The following is an 18,464-nucleotide window of genomic DNA, read 5'->3' as shown; positions in this document are numbered from 1 at the left end:
CTCCAGCAAAGAGGAGCAGGCTCATTTGCATGATGTCTTTGGGGCAGAGCGTTCCCCAGATGCAGAGCTGATTAAAGAGTGATGTCGCTCAACAACTCGAGGGCAGAGAAAGAGAAGAGAGAGATGGCCGAGCACTAAGCTTTGATGTTCTGAAGACGCGAGCGTGGAGGTGGCAGCTGCTGCGTCTCTACCTAATTAACCCGTATGAATCCTGATGAATGTGCATGAATATAAGATCCTCTACCCATATCCCAGGTTCTCAAATCTGTAATAGCCACTAACCTCTAACCTCCCCAACATTCGCGTTAGATGACAGTCCACCAAGAGCACCCTGTTCTCATGGTACATATAGCTACGAAAATAAAGCTCTGTAATTGGTATGTATTCCACGTATTTATTACTGTCAGCAGCACATTGACTGCTGCTGTATCAGAGCGTGAAGATCCTCATAGGCAGAAGATTGGGGGGGGGATGTTTGGTTCCTAAAACTTAATTCTTTCGCCGCCTGATGCTCACTGTAATAGCCTCTGAAAGAACCGTCACCTCACTGTGCTCCGTCACCTCACTATGCTCTGTACCTGGCTCATAGTCACCTTTTGTCAGCTAAATTTAACTGTAACGACCGCTCCTTAACTGTTGACTGGTCATCACGTGACCAGCCGGCAGTCGCCTAATTTCATAGGATATCTTAGGAATTGTTGTGCTTAACTTTTCGTACCATATCATATGAACCCTTTCATGAGAATGCGTTGCCAATACAGTTAAAGGCAGGGTTGGCAACATTGAAAGCTAGCAAGACTTGAAAGTAGCATTTCCTCGGGGCTCCATCCACAAGCACCGTTGCGTCGCTGCTTCAGAGCAGAGAAAGGACCGCAATTTGACTTTGTCTCATTCAGCAGTAAGCAAACACCTAATATTATCATACCAAATCTTTAAAACAATCATGACTACTGTTGCCAATGTGGTGACCATGTTTATTAAGCTCAGACTCTCACACGGGAGGAGTAGAGTATGCGCAGCGGGGCCAGGTGGCGTTTCATTGGTTATTACCAAGCGGAGCACGAGGCAGTGACGTGGGGTGTAAAGACCAGTTCAAATGATATATAAAGAGGAGTATATTGGAAATAGTTACCAACCCTGCCTTTAACTTTAAGGGCCGCCACCATGTGGCCGAATCAGGGCGTTAAACGGTGCGGTCATATGTGTCATTTTTAGGAGTATTTGGCATCGACCAATTGTGTCTTTTAGGTGTGTTGTAAGTGTTGGTTGATTTATAGGATTTAAAACAAAAAGGATGGCTTGAGAGTTGTCAGTGTGCAGCTCTTCTTTCATTTGAGTTTCAGAACATTAACAGTAAGTTAGGAGGACATCCTCTTAAAATAATATAAAAATAGCCCGTCACCTGATGTCCCGTAACACCTGAGTTCCTCCCGTGTGCCTGAGTTGAGTGATGTCCTGTTCTCCGCTAGCACCCGGAGGAGTTCACCTGTCACAGCGCCGCACTTCACTGCACTCATGTGTGATAATTACTAAAGCAGCCACGAGAAACTCATCCCAGGGTCAGAGAAAAGCTGCATATTCTGTCTTATAACAGTAACTATGACAACTTCAATGCATTTAAAAGAAAAGGGCTCTCCACTCTGACAATTAAGATCCATTATTTAAGAGTGCAATGAAACATTCTGAGCAGGTTTCTTGAGTCAAAGAAAAGAGAAAAACCTGCATATTCCTTTATAGTATGTTATAGTATGCTGTAAAAAAACATAAAAAAAAAAAAATCATAGTAGAGTCTGTCTGCTGTAGAAAAGTTATAGTATGCCGTTAGTTAAATTTACAGCTAAAATCTGTTTTAATTAGGGCTGTCAAACGATAACATTTTCTTGATCGCGATTAGTCATTGAATTTCTATAGTTATTCGCATGTTTTATCACATGATTCAAATTCTATTATTTTGCATTTCAGAACAGTTTTTAAGTCCATATTAACAATGGAAAGCCATTCTTACCAGTGGATCTTGATTGGGAATCAAATGACTGCAAAGAAAGTGACTTTATGAACTTGATTTTAAGATTTGTATTTGTTTATTATATATTTAATCTAGTCACACATTTAAATTTAACAACAACTTCGAATGCACCACGAGGCTGTAAATTACCAGTTTCATTGAACGCACCGTCTGTGTTGTTTCTCCGACGGCAGCTGCAGATTGTTACATCCCGGTGTTGAATCCTCTACAGTAAAACACAGTCACACTTTACACCGTTTAGTGTTAGCTGTCAGCATTTAACCCTGTTTAATCCAGCTACTAGCTAGCGGTAGGCTAACGTTAGCTGCTGTTGAGTATAGTGTTAACTAGCTAGCGGTAGGTTAACGATAGCTGCTGTTGAGTATTGTGTTAACTAGCTAGCGGTAGGCTAACGATAGCTGCTGTTGAGTATAGTGTTAACTAGCTAGCGGTATGCTAACGTTAGCTGCTGTTGAGTATAGCGTTAACTAGCTAGCGGTAGGCTAACGTTAGCTGCTGTCGAGTATAGTGTTAACTAGCTAGCGGTAGGCTAACGTTAGCTGCTGTTGAGTATAGTGTTAACTAGCTAGCGGTAGGCTAACGTTAGCTGCTGTCGAGTATAGTGTTAACTAGCTAGCGGTAGGCTAACGTTAGCTGCTGTTGAGTATAGTGTTAACTAGCTAGCGGTAGGCTAACGTTAGCTGCTGTTGAGTATAGTGTTAACTAGCGTCCTGTGCAGCGATGTTCATGTTTCCTGTAACGTCTGTTTCAGAGCATCAGAGAGAAGAGCAGACATATCAGCGGCACCAAAATGAGGCACCGAAATCCGCGTTGCTATTCCTGAATCACACTCTAAATGGCAATGCACATGCATTTTATGTTTTACCTCGCTTTTTTCGACGTTTGTTGCCTTTGACATTTTTGTCAGGTTTTTTCTACACTTATGAAGGAAGCAGCAGTCATTTGTATTGTTTATTATATAGAATTTCTCCCCTCAGCCGCCACATAAAGCTGTCGGAGCTTGAAAATGGCAGGCGTTTGTGACATTTTAGCTGTTTTTTCTGACGCTTTTTAAGTTTTTGTCACTTTTTACAATGTTGGTGTCGCTTTTTACCACATTGGTAAAAAGCGACTTTGAAGGTAGCAGCAGTTATTTTGATGTGTAATCACAGATATAGATTTTTTTATACTATGATGATATCTCCCCTCAGCATAAAGCTGTCGAAGCCTGAACACGACACGCTGCAGTTCGATTTAGCTTCTCCAGAAGAACTGAGGCGTTTTGTTAAAACGGCTCCGTGACTCCACATCACCAATAAACGGGCGAATGCTCGGTTGAACAGAATGTCTGCCGGTGTGGCGCTCGGTTTGTTTTCTCCTTCTTGTTTTGTACTTCAGTACTTCAGAGGTCAGTCTTCTCATCCTCCTTGATTGATTTCCTGAAGTACGAATGAACATCAGAACAACTGATGCATTTTATTGTGGAGATGGACCAGCTAGAAAAAACACCAGCCATGCTGTGGTTTTATCTGAACATACACCAAACAGGGCTGCTTCCTCCCGATTCCTCTGTTGGGGTTTCTTCTCCTTCAGAGAGATTTTATCTCTCCATCTGTTCTGCTTTTTATGGCTGCTTCCATCAGCTTGACGACATTACTCTACAGCAGTCTGACCAAGAATGGTAAGGTCGTAATACGCATGCTTTCCGCTATGGAAGATCTTTGCTGCCAGAAAAAAACAATAGAAACTATTTTTCTTTGCAGGTTTTCCGACAAATTTTCCATTGATTTTCCGAATTTCTTTTGCAGATTGTTCCACAGATTTTCTGCAGGTTTTCAGATGCGTTTTCCACTGATTTTCCCCAGAATTTCCGCAGATTTTTCCGCAGAATTTTCGCAGAATCTATTAAAAAAACAACAACTGAATGTTAAGAGATAAACAGTCCGCATTCCACTATGTAAGACCATTGCTGCCAGAATTTTTTTTTATTTAAGGTATTTAACCCTTTAATGTCTTCACTCATTTTTATACTCAATAACCAGGGCCACACCGGATCTGCGAATGCAGAATTCCTCCAAATGTTCCTCCAAATTTTCTGCAAATTCTCTGCAGATTTTCAAACAAATTTAAAAAAACAGAACTCAGCCCAACTCAAGCAGAAAAACAGACCAAATTCCCGCTATGGAAGATCATGCCGCCAGAAAAACAAATTCTTATTAACCCGTTAATGTCCTCACTAAGAAAAAAGCAAACAATTTTTCTTTGCATTTTTAAAGTTAATAACCAGGGTCACACCAAATCTGTGGATGCAGAAAACTTTCAGCAGATTATTCAGCAGGTTTTCAGCCAAATTTTCCAGTGACCTTCTGCAAAAAAAGAATGGTAATTGTATAAGTTACTGATGTAATTTTCCTGCAGATGTAGCATGTGCAAAACATCCTGAGTTGAAGGTCTTTAGCAACATCAGATTCTCTTCATACCACAAATGCTGGATACGTTTTTATTGTTTTACATCTCTATTACATTGTGTAGTATTATACATACATAGTAGTATATAAAATGACTTACCCAAAAATGTGCTATGTGCTCTCATTAAAGACCGCTCCATCCCAAAGTCCCAGGACAAAATGTTTGTCCCAGTATATCCCTGGTACTATCTACTAAATATAACTAAATATTATGAAACACGTTACCTGGCTTGCCCGCTGTTTTTCAGGGTTCAAGAATGAATTTTCACACTCACTTACATCATGTTATCAGCATACGAAGGAAACATTTAGAGTAGACGTAGGTGAATTGTCTTCCCTTAAATTAAGTTTTTTTTTGTAGGAACAATGAAAATGAAAAATGCTCAGTATCATCTGCTAAATATAGCTACACATCACCTGGATTTCCCGCTGTTTTCCAGGTTCAAGAATGAATTTTCACGCTCACTAAATAATAAAAATCTCTGCAGACTGGAAACGCTTCTGGTAGTTTCTGTGTAATAACCGTGAATCAGTGTTGCAAAATGCAAAACTACCTGTTTCTATTTCATGGTAATATTAGAACATTTCCAGGCTCAATTAAATCATGTAGTTATCATAATACAGAGGAAACATTTTCTAGTGAACATACATTGTTTGAGAGTTGTTCCCTGGCTGTGTGTGGAGGGCGTTTCTGTCAGCAGGCTGGTTGACCTGCTGGACCCTGATGGATCAGATAGCCGAGCTTTAGGAGGACAGATGGGGTGTGTGTGTGTGTGTGTGTGTGTGTGTGTGTGTGTGTGTGTGTGTGTGTGTGATGGCAGCTGATGAACAACAGGATTTAATGACTGTTGACCCAGATCCAGCCGGAGCAGTGATGTGTGTCCGGTGTGTACATGCTGCAGGACGGTATTTGTGTACACAGCATTATCTGCGTTTACTGCACAACAAACAGGCCGTTACTTTAACAATGAGGCGATGAACGATTACTTGGGTTTTTCTGTTAAAAGACAATCTGTCGATTAAACTCCATATTGAATGTCTTAGGGAAAAACCTCAGGATAATCAACTCAGGATAATCAATCGAATTTTGATCATAGCACAAGCACAAAAGCACCTAGCACAAAAAATGTCCACATTACGCATCGCAAGTAAACTCTGTTACAGTGGTTTCACTCAAAACTAAGTGGTACTACGACAAACCTACTACTGGACATATATTTTCTGAAATGAAGTCCAATGGCATTTCACCGAAAGGGGAGAACCTTCCCCTCTCTGTATTTTCTGGTAAAATAAATAAAATACATAAAACCTTCAACACCCTGTTGGCTTTTCAGCATTGTAGAAAGTCTGCAAGACAGCAAAGAAAAGCAGCGAGTAGAGGGTATGTTGGAGCTACTCCCCTCCATTACGGTCACTCTGACGGAGAGCCCCCCTCTCCTTTCCCCTCTGCCTTTCCCACCCCTCAAGAACCCCGTCACCTCCCTCCGTCCTCGCCACAGTCGGGGGATTTTGCGGCACACAGGCTAGATACCTGTGACCGCTCTGTCAGACATCATGGCAGACCCCTTCCATATGAGAGGGGGGTCAGGGGGCATATTCCATTTACAGCAGCTATAAGAACTATTCTTCAAGATATCTGATAACAGAACATGACTGTTGTTACACTTTATTTTTATACATGTTCTTTTGATGCTTTTAACAGCTTTTTTCTGAGTGTTTCTATAAGTCTCATAACATAGGTAGAAACTGTCTGATATTTCTGTTTCTATAAGTCTCATAACATAGGTAGAAACTGTCTGATATTTCTGTTTCTATAAGTCTCATAACATAGGTAGAAACTGTCTGATGGTTCTGTTTTTAAGTTCCATAACATAGGTAGGGTTGCTGCATTGATTTGCCGGTCCAGTCAGTGAGATTGAGGGGAAATGACACAAAGTTGAAGTTATATTAAAACCCTCAAAGATCCAGGGCTTTGGAGGAAACATTCCCGTTACCTCCCTCTGTCCTCGCCACAGTCGGGGGATTTTGTGGCACACAGGCTTGATACCTGTGACAGCTCCGTCACACACCCCTGCCATATGTACGCCAGCGGCTGACGGAGGTGTCGGGGGAGCGGCCGAGCACAGCAGGGGTCGGAGCAAAAAGCTTGTTAAGCCTCGCTGCCGGCTCCACTGTCGACGCCGCAGCCTCGAATTTCCGCCAATATCCGCCAATTTCCTTCTTTGCTGCCTGCTGTTTTCCCCCAAGTGTAAAATGTCGAGATGACAGCCAATCTGCACCTCGTTGTCCCAACGTGTAAAAAATGCCGGCAGGCAAGAAAGATTTTGATCTTTAGTTTAACTATTAATACCACTGAGGAAAAATACTGTACAAGTAAAATGTTTCCTTGATAAAAAAGAAAAGAGGAGTGTTGGAGTTTCGGGTTTCACCTTGGGTGACATTACTTTATGCATTTAGATAAGTTGGAGAAATGTCAGAGAGTCATCCAGCGTTTAAAAAAACGACAAAAGTCGGAAAACAGAAATAACAACAAAAAAAAAACACTGAAAAAAGCTACAAAGGCTGAAAAACTAATGACAAATCCCAACAAAAACATCAGAAAAAGCGACAAAAATGTTGCAAAAAACTGACAAACACTTTGAACATCGAGCTATCCGCCTGTGTTACAAAAAGGGGGAACAAATTACAAAAAGGAAGAAAGAAGGGAAAGGTTGAAGGTACAAAGAAAGGACAAAAAGAAATAATGAATGATTGCAAAAAAGGAAATGAGGAAGGGCAAGGGTTTCACCATAGGGTGACAGAAAGAAAGAGAGAAAAAAGGGAATGGTCAGGTCTTACATCAAATGGAAGGAAGGAGGAAGACAGAACAGAAGAACGCAGGGATATGGAAAGTGGGAAGGATAGAAAGCAAAGAAGCAGAGCAAAGGGATTTGAAAGGGAATGACACAAGGAAAGATGAAAGGATAGGAAGGACGGTGGAAGCAAGGTTGGGATTAAGAAGGGTAGAGAGGAAGAAAGAGAAGTTCTGACTTTGATTTGAATTCTCATTTTTTCTATCAATCTTAAAGAGGGTCCTTTACATGTTGAAATGCCCACACACTGTACATCGGTGCAGCAATAATCAAATCATTGCAAGTCGCATCCTCGTCCCTTGCACAAGTATCCTCAAGGTCTGCTTTTATCTGCCCGGTATGACTAAGTGACTCCTTCACCCTGGTTTTCCCCGGGAGGGCTATGATGCAAAAGAAACATCTACATGTTTCATTTTTGGAATGTATTCCTTCTCCGTGTGCCCTCATTCCGTCTCGTCCTCTGCCGAATGCAGATGTGCCACGGCTGGCTAGGTTTCGGGAGCAATTTGAACAACTTAGAGGAGGCTGACAGCCTTGATCAACTCAGGCGCGTGACGTGTGTGTGTGTGTGTGTGTGTGTGCTGCGCGGGGGGGGTTATGGGTGGCAAAGGCAGAGGAAAGAGGGAATATATTTAGGAGGGGAACACGCCATGTTGGCCTTTTTTCTTCCCTGCACCAGGCACAGACGTTGTAAACATTGGGGGTGGAGCCAGACGTTAACATTGGGGAACTAATTTTAAAGATTTGATAACAGAACATGACTGTTGTTACACTTTATTTTTTATACATGTTCTTTTGATGCTTTTAACAGCTTTTTTCTGAGTGTTTCTATAAGTCTCATAAATCATAGGTAGAAACTGTCTGATATTTCTGTTTCTATAAGTCTCATAACATAGGTAGAAACTGTCTGATATTTCTGTTTCTATAAGTCTCATAACATAGGTAGAAACTGTCTGATATTTCTGTTTCTATAAGTCTCATAACATAGGTAGAAACTGTCTGATATTTCTGTTTCTATAAGTCTCATAACATAGGTAGAAACTGTCTGATGGTTCTGTTTTTAAGTTCCATAACATAGGTAGGGTTGCTGCATTGATTTGCCGGTCCAGTCAGTGAGATTGAGGGGAAATGACACAAAGTTGAAGTTATATTAAAACCCTCAAAGATCCAGGGCTTTGGAGGAAACATTCCCGTTACCTCCCTCTGTCCTCGCCACAGTCGGGGGATTTTGTGGCACACAGGCTTGATACCTGTGACAGCTCCGTCACACACCCCTGCCATATGTACGCCAGCGGCTGACGGAGGTGTCGGGGGAGCGGCCGAGCACAGCAGGGGTCGGAGCAAAAAGCTTGTTAAGCCTCGCTGCCGGCTCCACTGTCGACGCCGCAGCCTCGAATTTCCGCCAATATCCGCCAATTTCCTTCTTTGCTGCCTGCTGTTTTCCCCAAGTGTAAAATGTCGAGATGACAGCCAATCTGCACCTCGTTGTCCCAACGTGTAAAAAATGCCGGCAGGCAAGAAAGATTTTGATCTTTAGTTTAACTATTAATACCACTGAGGAAAAATACTGTACAAGTAAAATGTTTCCTTGATAAAAAAGAAAAGAGGAGTGTTGGAGTTTCGGGTTTCACCTTGGGTGACATTACTTTATGCATTTAGATAAGTTGGAGAAAGTCAGAGAGTCATCCAGCGTTTAAAAAACGACAAAAGTCGGAAAACAGAAATAACAACAAAAAACACTGAAAAAAGCTACAAACGCTGAAAAACTAATGACAAATCCCAACAAAAACATCAGAAAAAGCGACAAAAATGTTGCAAAAAACTGACAAACACTTTGAACATCGAGCTATCCGCCTGTGTTACAAAAAGGGGGAACAAATTACAAAAAGGAAGAAAGAAGGGAAAGGTTGAAGGTACAAAGAAAGGACAAAAAGAAATAATGAATGATTGCAAAAAAGGAAATGAGGAAGGGCAAGGGTTTCACCATAGGGTGACAGAAAGAAAGAGAGAAAAAGGGAATGGTCAGGTCTTACATCAAATGGAAGGAAGGAGGAAGACAGAACAGAAGAACGCAGGGATATGGAAAGTGGGAAGGATAGAAAGCAAAGAAGCAGAGCAAAGGGATTTGAAAGGGAATGACACAAGGAAAGATGAAAGGATAGGAAGGACGGTGGAAGCAAGGTTGGGATTAAGAAGGGTAGAGAGGAAGAAAGAGAAGTTCTGACTTTGATTTGAATTCTCATTTTTTCTATCAATCTTAAAGAGGGTCCTTTACATGTTGAAATGCCCACACACTGTACATCGGTGCAGCAATAATCAAATCATTGCAAGTCGCATCCTCGTCCTTGCACAAGTATCCTCAAGGTCTGCTTTTATCTGCCCGGTATGACTAAGTGACTCCTTCACCCTGGTTTTCCCCGGGAGGGCTATGATGCAAAAGAAACATCTACATGTTTCATTTTTGGAATGTATTCCTTCTCCGTGTGCCCTCATTCCGTCCGTCCTCTGCCGAATGCAGATGTGCCACGGCTGGCTAGGTTTCGGGAGCAATTTGAACAACTTAGAGGAGGCTGACAGCCTTGATCAACTCAGGCGCGTGACGTGTGTGTGTGTGTGTGTGTGTGTGTGCTCGCGGGGGGGGGTATGGGTGGCAAAGGCAGAGGAAAGAGGGAATATATTTAGGAGGGGAACACGCCATGTTGGCCTTTTTCTTCCCTGCACCAGGCACAGACGTTGTAAACATTGGGGGTGGAGCCAGACGTTAACATTGGGGAACTAATTTTAAAGATTTGATAACAGAATGCCTACAAATCTGTACATCATTTGGGTAAATTATTTATTAAACATTCTTTTGATAGTTTTAACATTTTTATTATTTGACATGTTTGTCGTTTTTTATATAAGTTTTTGTTTTCAACATTTGTGTCACTATTTTCATTGGGGAAAGTTATTTTAAAACCCTCAAAGATTTGGGGCTGGAGACCCAGAAGCTCTGCCCCTGAACAAGACAGCTTTGAATCGTAGAGCTTTACTCAGCCGCTGACAAAAAAACTAACATTTTAAACACTGTCCTACTTTTAAGCCATTTTATCAGCAGTGTCCATGTGTAGGTTGTGCCCAACAGGGAAAAACCATCTGCCCCTTAAATCCATCCAGTGCATCTGTTGCGTTGTGTACATGATGGTCTGTATACTCCCAAAGCCACTTAAGGCTAGAAAACATGGGCTCCATCCCCAAATGTTTTCGCCAAAGAAAAAAAGAATCTTTGAGGGTTTCAAATAACTTCAACTTTGTGTCATTTCCCCTCAGTCTCACTGACTGGACCGGCAAATCAATGCAGCAACCCTACCTATGTTATGGAACTTAAAAATCAAAACATCAGTTTCTGCCTCTGACAAAAACGTTTACTAATTGAAAAAGCAGCAAAACACGTTAAAAAATAGCGACAAAAACACTGACAAATTGTATGAGAAAAATGTATAGAAAAGCATAAAAAACGTCCAAAAAAAACCCACCGAAGCTTAAAAAAATAAAAAAAAATAGGATCTTTCCCAAATGATGTACAGATTTTGGGCATTCGAATATAAAATGGCTTGAATAATACTTGATATAGCTTCTGTAAATGGAGCTCCGAATGTTTACAACTTTCGGCGTCGCTCCTGGATTGAAAATGCATTTCCTGCAGAAATTGCGTGTGAATGCTGAAATTGTAACCTTTCCCCAGCCAACATTGACTCCGCCAAACAACATTTTCATTTAAACCAACATTTTTTCTATCCCTTCCAGTGCATCTGTTGCGTTCTGTAGACGACACGGTATGGACAGCAGCTCCCAAAAGCTAATAAAGGCTAAAAATAAATAAATAAATGCATTTTCCTGCAGAAATTGCGTTTGAATGCTAAAATTGTGACCTTTTCCTAGCCAACACTGACTCCTCCAAGCAACATATTTGTTTTGAACCAACATTTTTTCTAATCCTTCCCAGTTATTTCAGACTGCAGAGTTAGAAGAGAATACACAACTTCAATGTGAATATCAATATAGTAGTTTCTGTGTGGAATCACAATGAAGGCTGCGTGAAGGGCTAGGATAACGCTGACCTTTAAAAGGCAGGTTTGGTTAGAAAACACAGAGAGGCTGGGGTTATATAAGGAAAGGCTTTCCAGCAAGTTATAAAAGAAATAGAGAGAAGAGATCGCTCCACAGAGAGGTAGAACCACACTCTACTGCCACCTACTGAGGTTTAAAACAAGGCTCTACTGGCCGACAGCGTCTGTCACCCTAGTTTTTGCGGTGTGTCATCAACGTTGGCACTAGTCAACCCTAAACTGCTTTTTTTGGGCCAATTCGGCATGTAGGTGAGAGGGATCACTCTTATTGGCTTTTGCTTGCAATCCTCACGCCACTGCCCTAAAGGTGTTTCAAAGGGGTAATGACCTCCTCTCAGCCACAGCTGTCCTTGCAAAGGCCTAGGAGTCATGAAGGGTAAGGAAGAGGAGACTGCTGGGAGTCTGAGTTCCTGCCCTCTGGCAACTAAAGAGGCCACTATCAGACAGCAGCAAAATTATGCAGAATGACGTTGTACTAAAATATACCAAAGAATGCAATTTCTTAATATATTTGCTGCTCAGTTAGAACATTTCTGAAATTAAGTCTGTTCTTTAATTATTAACCCTCTGAGGTCTAACAACATTTTTAGATATCTTCTTGAATTCTCCTTCAAAAGGGTATTTGCATATAAACTGATCTCTGTGTGTTTCATATAAAAATGCTTCCTGTATAGTGATGCCCCAAATTTTACCAGAGCAATAGTAAATACATATCTAAAATGTAATTTTGTAAAATTGCTTGGATTTCTGGCTTGAATTGTAAGAAGTAGGTAAAGTAGTAGATGAAAATGTGGGAATCGGTTTAAATATCATTGAAAAGTTGAATACCAATCCAATGGATGTTTCTTTTATGCTTTTGACGCTTTTTTAAATGTGTTTGGTGTTTTTGTAATGGGGTTTTTTCTAACAAAGAAAGGAATGAAGTAAAAGCTAGTTTTATTTTTTTCTCTCCCAACACATCACTAGTAATTTCATGTCTGGCAGCGATGGCCGGTGGGGGGTTAGGACGAGAGGAAACGGAGAGAGCCATCATGTGTCTCTGACAGATCCGTCGCAGTCACTCAGCGTATGTGACGGCCAGATGGCCCTCGCCCCATGTTATCCAAGAGACCTCCAGCCCAAATCTGATGACCCTCTGCAGACAAAATGTGGACAAATATATTCACGTGCGACAGAGCGAGAATAGTCCGCCAAATGCCATAAAACGGACACAGCACTCCCCTCGTCTCACTAGATTTCTGGCTGTTTTAGATTAGAATAGATTAGAGTAGATAGACTTTATTGATCCCAGATTGGGAAATCTCAGTGCAACAGCAGCAAACTGTAAGACCCACAGTACACATACAGAATATACAAGAAATAATAAATAGGATAGAATACAAGAACAATTATTCAAAATAAAGATTAAAAAAAAATACAAAAGGAAAAAATGTACAAACGTATGTATGAGTGGCAAATAAAAATGTACAACCTACTTAGACAGTATGCTAATAGCAGTTTTGCGGTTCAAATGATTCAGTGGTTCAGCTGCTGGGGGGAAGGTGCTAACGTTGCAGTGAATGTGAAGCAGACATCTTGTGTGAAGAGACGACAAGGTTTGCAGGCCGAGCAGCCGGCGGGCTGATTCATGTGTGAGTGGAGTGAGAGAAGTCATCAGACACTCATCACCCTCCATCACTCCCTGTTGGACAGCTGTCACACTGTTTCCCTCAGCTCACTTGCCTCCGGTTTATTCAATTCAATTCAATTTACAGTGTCATATCATGACAGGAGTTATCTCACAACACATTACAGATATGGAGTTCCACTACTGTGGCAATAAGCTGCTTTCTGATTCTGAAAAACTCTCTTTACATTGGCAGAAACCTCTGAGAGAACCAGACTCTTGGTGGGCGGCCATATGAAACAGAGACACTGATACAGATGTGCAGATATACAGAAATATGATTCATAATAATTTAAGCAGATGGTATGATGCTCCGTGGCAATTTTGGTAACAAGATAATAGAACTATGACTAGAAATAATAGTTAAAACTGTACAACTGTAATACTCCTGCACCCAACGCACACACAGGGGGAAGCCAGCCATAGTTTATAATTATTAGGGGTGGGGGTGGAATTCTATGCATGTATCATTATTTGTTTTGGGACGATTCAGGGGTATACCCAAATCAGGGGTATTATATATTATACAGTATATCAGGTTTAGGGAGCTATTATAAGCTGCCTGCACAATCAACCTATATGGCTGTTTTTTTGGGTGAGAAAAGTGACTACGCTTTTATCCACCAAATTAACAAACATGATCATGGGACAGACACTTCTATCTGTAACCAGTTTCTTCACAACACCGGTCTATTATCCTTAAAGGGACCAGAAACAGCAACTAAACACCAGTTCTGTTTGGATCCACACTGCTCAATGCTGTTTTGGCTCACAGTTTTGAGTTTTGTCACTTTTCTGTTCACAGATGGCTTCCCTCGAATTACATTTTAAAATGTTTTTCTAGCAAACAGTGCTTCAACTCGTAGATGGTAAAATGGCCAAGGCCAGTTGTTTAGTTTCCGGTTAGCAACCTCTACTTCTTCGAAATATATAGCACCAACTTCTGATCAAACAATGCTCCAAACCAGTTGATGGAAACACTACTTCACATTCCTTTTTTGCGACATTTCAAAGGTTCCTTAAAAATTCGCTTGACGATTGAATGACAACATGGCTACTGTTTGGATCCACACTACTCGATGCTGTTTTGGCTCACAGTGTTGAGTTTTGTCAATTTCCTGTGCACAGATGGCTTCCCTCGAGTGACTGCGACGCCACAAGACAAAAATTTAATATGAGCACACTGTGTGTCAATTAGTGGAGATGGAACACTCTTTTCCTGTCAGAGCCACGTGCACTTTATGATTGACTTTGTTTTAACACCGAAATCTGCAGTCAGTCTCTCTCTCTCACTCTCACTCTCTCAACACCTTTTCCCCCCCGGCTCTCAGGCAACTAAATATAGAGACTGGTGCAGACAGCTCGGCCGTCTGACAAATGGTAAGCAGAGCAGAGCGGCGGCAGTAGCCGGAGCATGAGGATCTACTGCTGCTTCACTTCAACAATGAACCACATGCAAATAGGCAGATACATCCAATATTAAGCTGCAAACAATGAAGATAAACAGAAATTCACAGATAATGCCAGGACAAGTGATACAAAAGGAATTAAGTTGGAGTCTTTCCAAGTACATTTGCCTTGAAATGGGAACATACAAGTACACACCAATATCATCATCGTACAAATTTAATGAGTGCCAGTTACTTAGAAGTTGTGACATGTGCAAATATACTTTCTGCCAGCCACCATTTCCAGCACACAGTGGTTCAACTTGAACAGAAGTGGAGCAAAGCTCCATCAGGAAATGGCCACAGCTATGCTCCCTCCAGCTGGAATCTCAAAACGTTTGATGATATCAGCCTCCACGCAGACTCAAGACATTTTCTTGGCCAACAGACATTCAGAGCCCCAAAAACCTTTTCGTCAAAGGCAAGATAAAGTATCACTGCGTGAGCCAGAAACTACTTTCATCTTCCAGAGGGAACAAAAATAAGATGCACAGCACTGCGGTGAAGATACCAACTCAGATCACAACGGATCAATTTTCCCAGCATGGGATATTTTGATGATTAAAATAGATGAAAAGGCAACATATGTGAGAGTCTTCACTTAATTTGCATTTGATTATCTTGTGTTTTGGGGGTCATTTTGAGGCTGCATTTTAAAAAAAACTATTTGAAACAAAGCGACAAATGCAGAAAACTATGTCTGGCACATCCATTAGCAGCTGAATAAGAATGAAATGACAAAGAGCAGCATGCATTTCGTCCACCCTAGATTTCCTTTACACAAAAACCAGCCATTTGGTGAAACAATGGGACTCAACTAGTCTTTTCACAGTCTTCACTTCCTGAGTCATCATCAGCCTTCTGCAAACTAATCAAAGGGTAGCTTCATTTTTTTCCAACCTGGATACTGTTTCCCAGTTTTTGTGTGTAAGTGACTGATGGTAAAAATGTTCACCGTCAGTTAGCGTCCACTAAAAGTGCTGATTTTGACGCTGACAGACTCAGATTATTCTTCTAAGTGTCTAACAAAAAGATCCATCTCTGTAGGGATCCTTTCCATAATGTTGTCAGACACTTAATAATAATAATCTGAGTCTATCAGCAGCAAAAATAGAACTTTTAGTGGACAAAAATTACCAATGTCCCAATTTCTAAATGTTGTGTTCCCATCAGTCACTTCACGTCATCACAAAAACATGGGAAAATAGGGTCCAGGTTGAAAAAAAATGAAGTTGCCCTTTAAAGCCACAGATTGGAGGACTCACCCAGAACGCCGAGCCGGTAGTTGATTGTGATGACAATGACGTTCCCGTAGCTGGCCAGGATGCTGCCGTCAATCATATTGCCCGTTCCCTCCATGTAGGAGCCTCCGTGGATGTAAACCATGACCGGCTTTAACCCGTTCTCATCGTGGATATCTGCAAAGAGGAACATGGAAATGTTTGCGTTTAGTGCTGCCAAGAATAATCAATTAGTTGTCAACTGTTAAATGAATTGCCAACTGTTTTGATAATCAATCATTTCTTGCGCACAGTTTATAACTCTGCAAAGCTGAGGGCAGAGTTTATAAACTTTGCATAGAGATTTGGAAATGCTCTATATTTTTCTCAGCTGACACGGCTGCGTAGATGCTCACTTCCGTTGTTGCTTTTGCATTCGCGTTGAAGCCTTTATATTCGCGTTTTAGCGTTTGCATTTGTATTGTGACTTAGTATGTGTTGTAGCTTTTTGTGATTGTGTTGTAGCTTTTGTGTTGTAACTTTTGTCTGTGTGTTGTGGCTTTTGTCTTTGTGTTGTAGTGTTTGTATCTGTGTTGTAGTGTTTGTATTTGTGTTGTAGCGTTTCTATTTGTGTTGAACTGTCTCAGCCACTGTACAATCCCAATATTGTAATCAACAAGCAGTATCAGTGTCTACACAAGAAGGACAATTGTTTGACCTTTCCTAATTTAACACAGATCACTGTTACAGTGCAGCTCATGAGAGGGATAGATGGCGTTAGACACTCCAATAACTTTAACCCCGCCATCTCTACATCTGCCTCCATCCGTTTGCTGCAATTAAAGCCGGATGAAAACGTTGTTTATGAGGCTCTCCAGTTTGTGATTAAGCTGGGTGATTAGTACATGTATAGGTGGTGATTATAAATTTGGAGTGGGCTCCTTATGCATGAGAGAAGATTGAGGAGGAAGATAGAAATCCTCCCAACAAGCAGGGTTCACAATAAATCAGCTGCCAGCTGCATCTTCATCATCAGAAACCCTCGGCTGATTGTCCGTTGGGTGCAAACTGCTCTGCCAGGATTCAAGCTGGGTTTTCAGCTGGCAGCTGAAATAACGGTAGAGTAGAGCGATTCAGTTTATTCCCTATGAGAACAGCGGTTTGAGCTCAAGCGCCGGGAGGTTCACTCAGAGACTCGCAAATCCAATGGTGTTTCGTGGAGGTAATTCAAGCTTTGAGAAGATCCTGCTACAAATTACATTTTCCCTAAAGAAAATAAGAGGTATCACTGAATAAAAAGCATTTGGATTTCAGCTTACATAAACAATAGTGTATCATTCAACCAAACCCTCCGAAGATATGGGTTGTTTCCCCCCTCTAATACGACCCACAGGAGCGTTTCATAAATGATCGCCCCCTAGTGGTGGCAGGAAATACGTCCTCCTATCTGAACCAGAGAAGGTAACGGTGGCGGTTTTAGACACGTGGTTAACATTGTGAAACGGTCCCAGTTTGGTTAGGTTTAGACACCAAAACTACTGAGTTAAGTTGATAAAAAGATGGAGGTTTGGGTTCAAATCCGATGTTTGTTCCCTAAAGTTTGAAAAAACTCTTTTCTTTCCAAACAGGATATGAACCCCGGTCTCCTGGGTAAAAGTCCTGTGTTTGTTTGACCCATCCACCCCCCCCAACCTGCCTCCTGGAACATCTGAGGAGTGTTACACGCTGAAAATGTCAAGTTTTGAAGAACATTTGGACGGTGCAACAAAGCCGGCCTGCTTGGATCTTTCAGGGAATGATTGTAAAGATTTAGAAAGAATATGTTTACAGCATCTCCTCTCTAACTAGGAGGTTTTGGGACTGATTGGTGAGATTACTGTGGACGAAGTACACACGGAGATACACTGGTAAGATCTAATGAGGTTTAACCAAGTATCAGCTCATTTAAATAGCTCACGTTACTGTATTGTGTCATCAGTTAACTTCATTTAATATTGGATGAGGAGTTTTCTTTTGCGTGGTGCAAATGTTCCACCAAAACCAGTTCCTTCTGAGACTATTTAGCAGAGCCACCGTCACTGCGTCTGGAGCTTAGCGCCACCCAAGACCACTGTGATTGGTTTAAAGAAATGTAAACAACCCAGAGAGTTTTTATTCTCCTATCCAGGAGTGTATCTAAGGTCTGGCAATGTGAGACTAGTCTGGTGCAGAAACAGAGTTTAAGGCATGAAAAATAAGGATCAGTGCTGTCCTCACATGGCCCAGTGTCTCTCACATCTCAGGAACTACAGTGAGCTTTGGTTGCCTGGAACCAGCCACTGAACGAACCCATTATCACCGGCGCCGCCGACCGGCCAGCTCGGGAGTCTCTGAAATGTCATTCGGTATGAGAGCTGCTGAGGGGAAAAAATCCAATTTGAGGGGGGGAGCTGGCTCGCTTGTATGCTGCTAGAGTGAGAGATTTAAAGTCAAAATATTGCTCGGCCTTTATGTGAAACAGGTTTTTTGCCCAGCCTCCATGTTTTCTGATCTAACAGTCACTAATACCCATCACTCTGCTGCTCACATAATTATTGTTTTCCCAATTTGCTTCCATTGTGCTGTTTTTCCCTCCCTTTTCAGGGGGGTTAATGTTAATGAGGTTAGGGGCATTGAAAACGATCACACAGTTTTGCATTTGTTTTTAGTCATTTTAA

The 18,464-nt window shown here is 41.5% G+C and overlaps 1 protein-coding gene across 3 annotated transcripts in view; it reads right to left on the bottom strand.

Moving 5' to 3' along the window:
• nlgn4xa (neuroligin 4 X-linked a) overlaps positions 1-18,464 on the bottom strand; it is a 63,986-nt gene that overhangs the window by 33,224 nt on the left and 12,298 nt on the right. For 2 of the 3 annotated variants that reach the window (XM_078244054.1, XM_078244055.1), the window contains exon 1: positions 15,814-15,949. In XM_078244054.1, coding sequence (XP_078100180.1) covers positions 15,814-15,934 — 121 coding nt within the window. In that variant the 5' untranslated portion in view covers positions 15,935-15,949. Of the gene's footprint in view, positions 1-15,813; positions 15,967-18,464 lie in introns of those variants that run through there. The other variant, XM_078244053.1, reaches the window with a different exon arrangement.

The sequence above is a fragment of the Sander vitreus genome, chromosome 24, assembly GCF_031162955.1.
Source record: "Sander vitreus isolate 19-12246 chromosome 24, sanVit1, whole genome shotgun sequence".
In the NCBI taxonomy this organism is placed as follows: Eukaryota; Metazoa; Chordata; class Actinopteri; order Perciformes; family Percidae; genus Sander; species Sander vitreus.
Note: the sequence above shows the minus strand (reverse complement) of the source record. Positions and strands in the feature narration are given on the sequence as shown.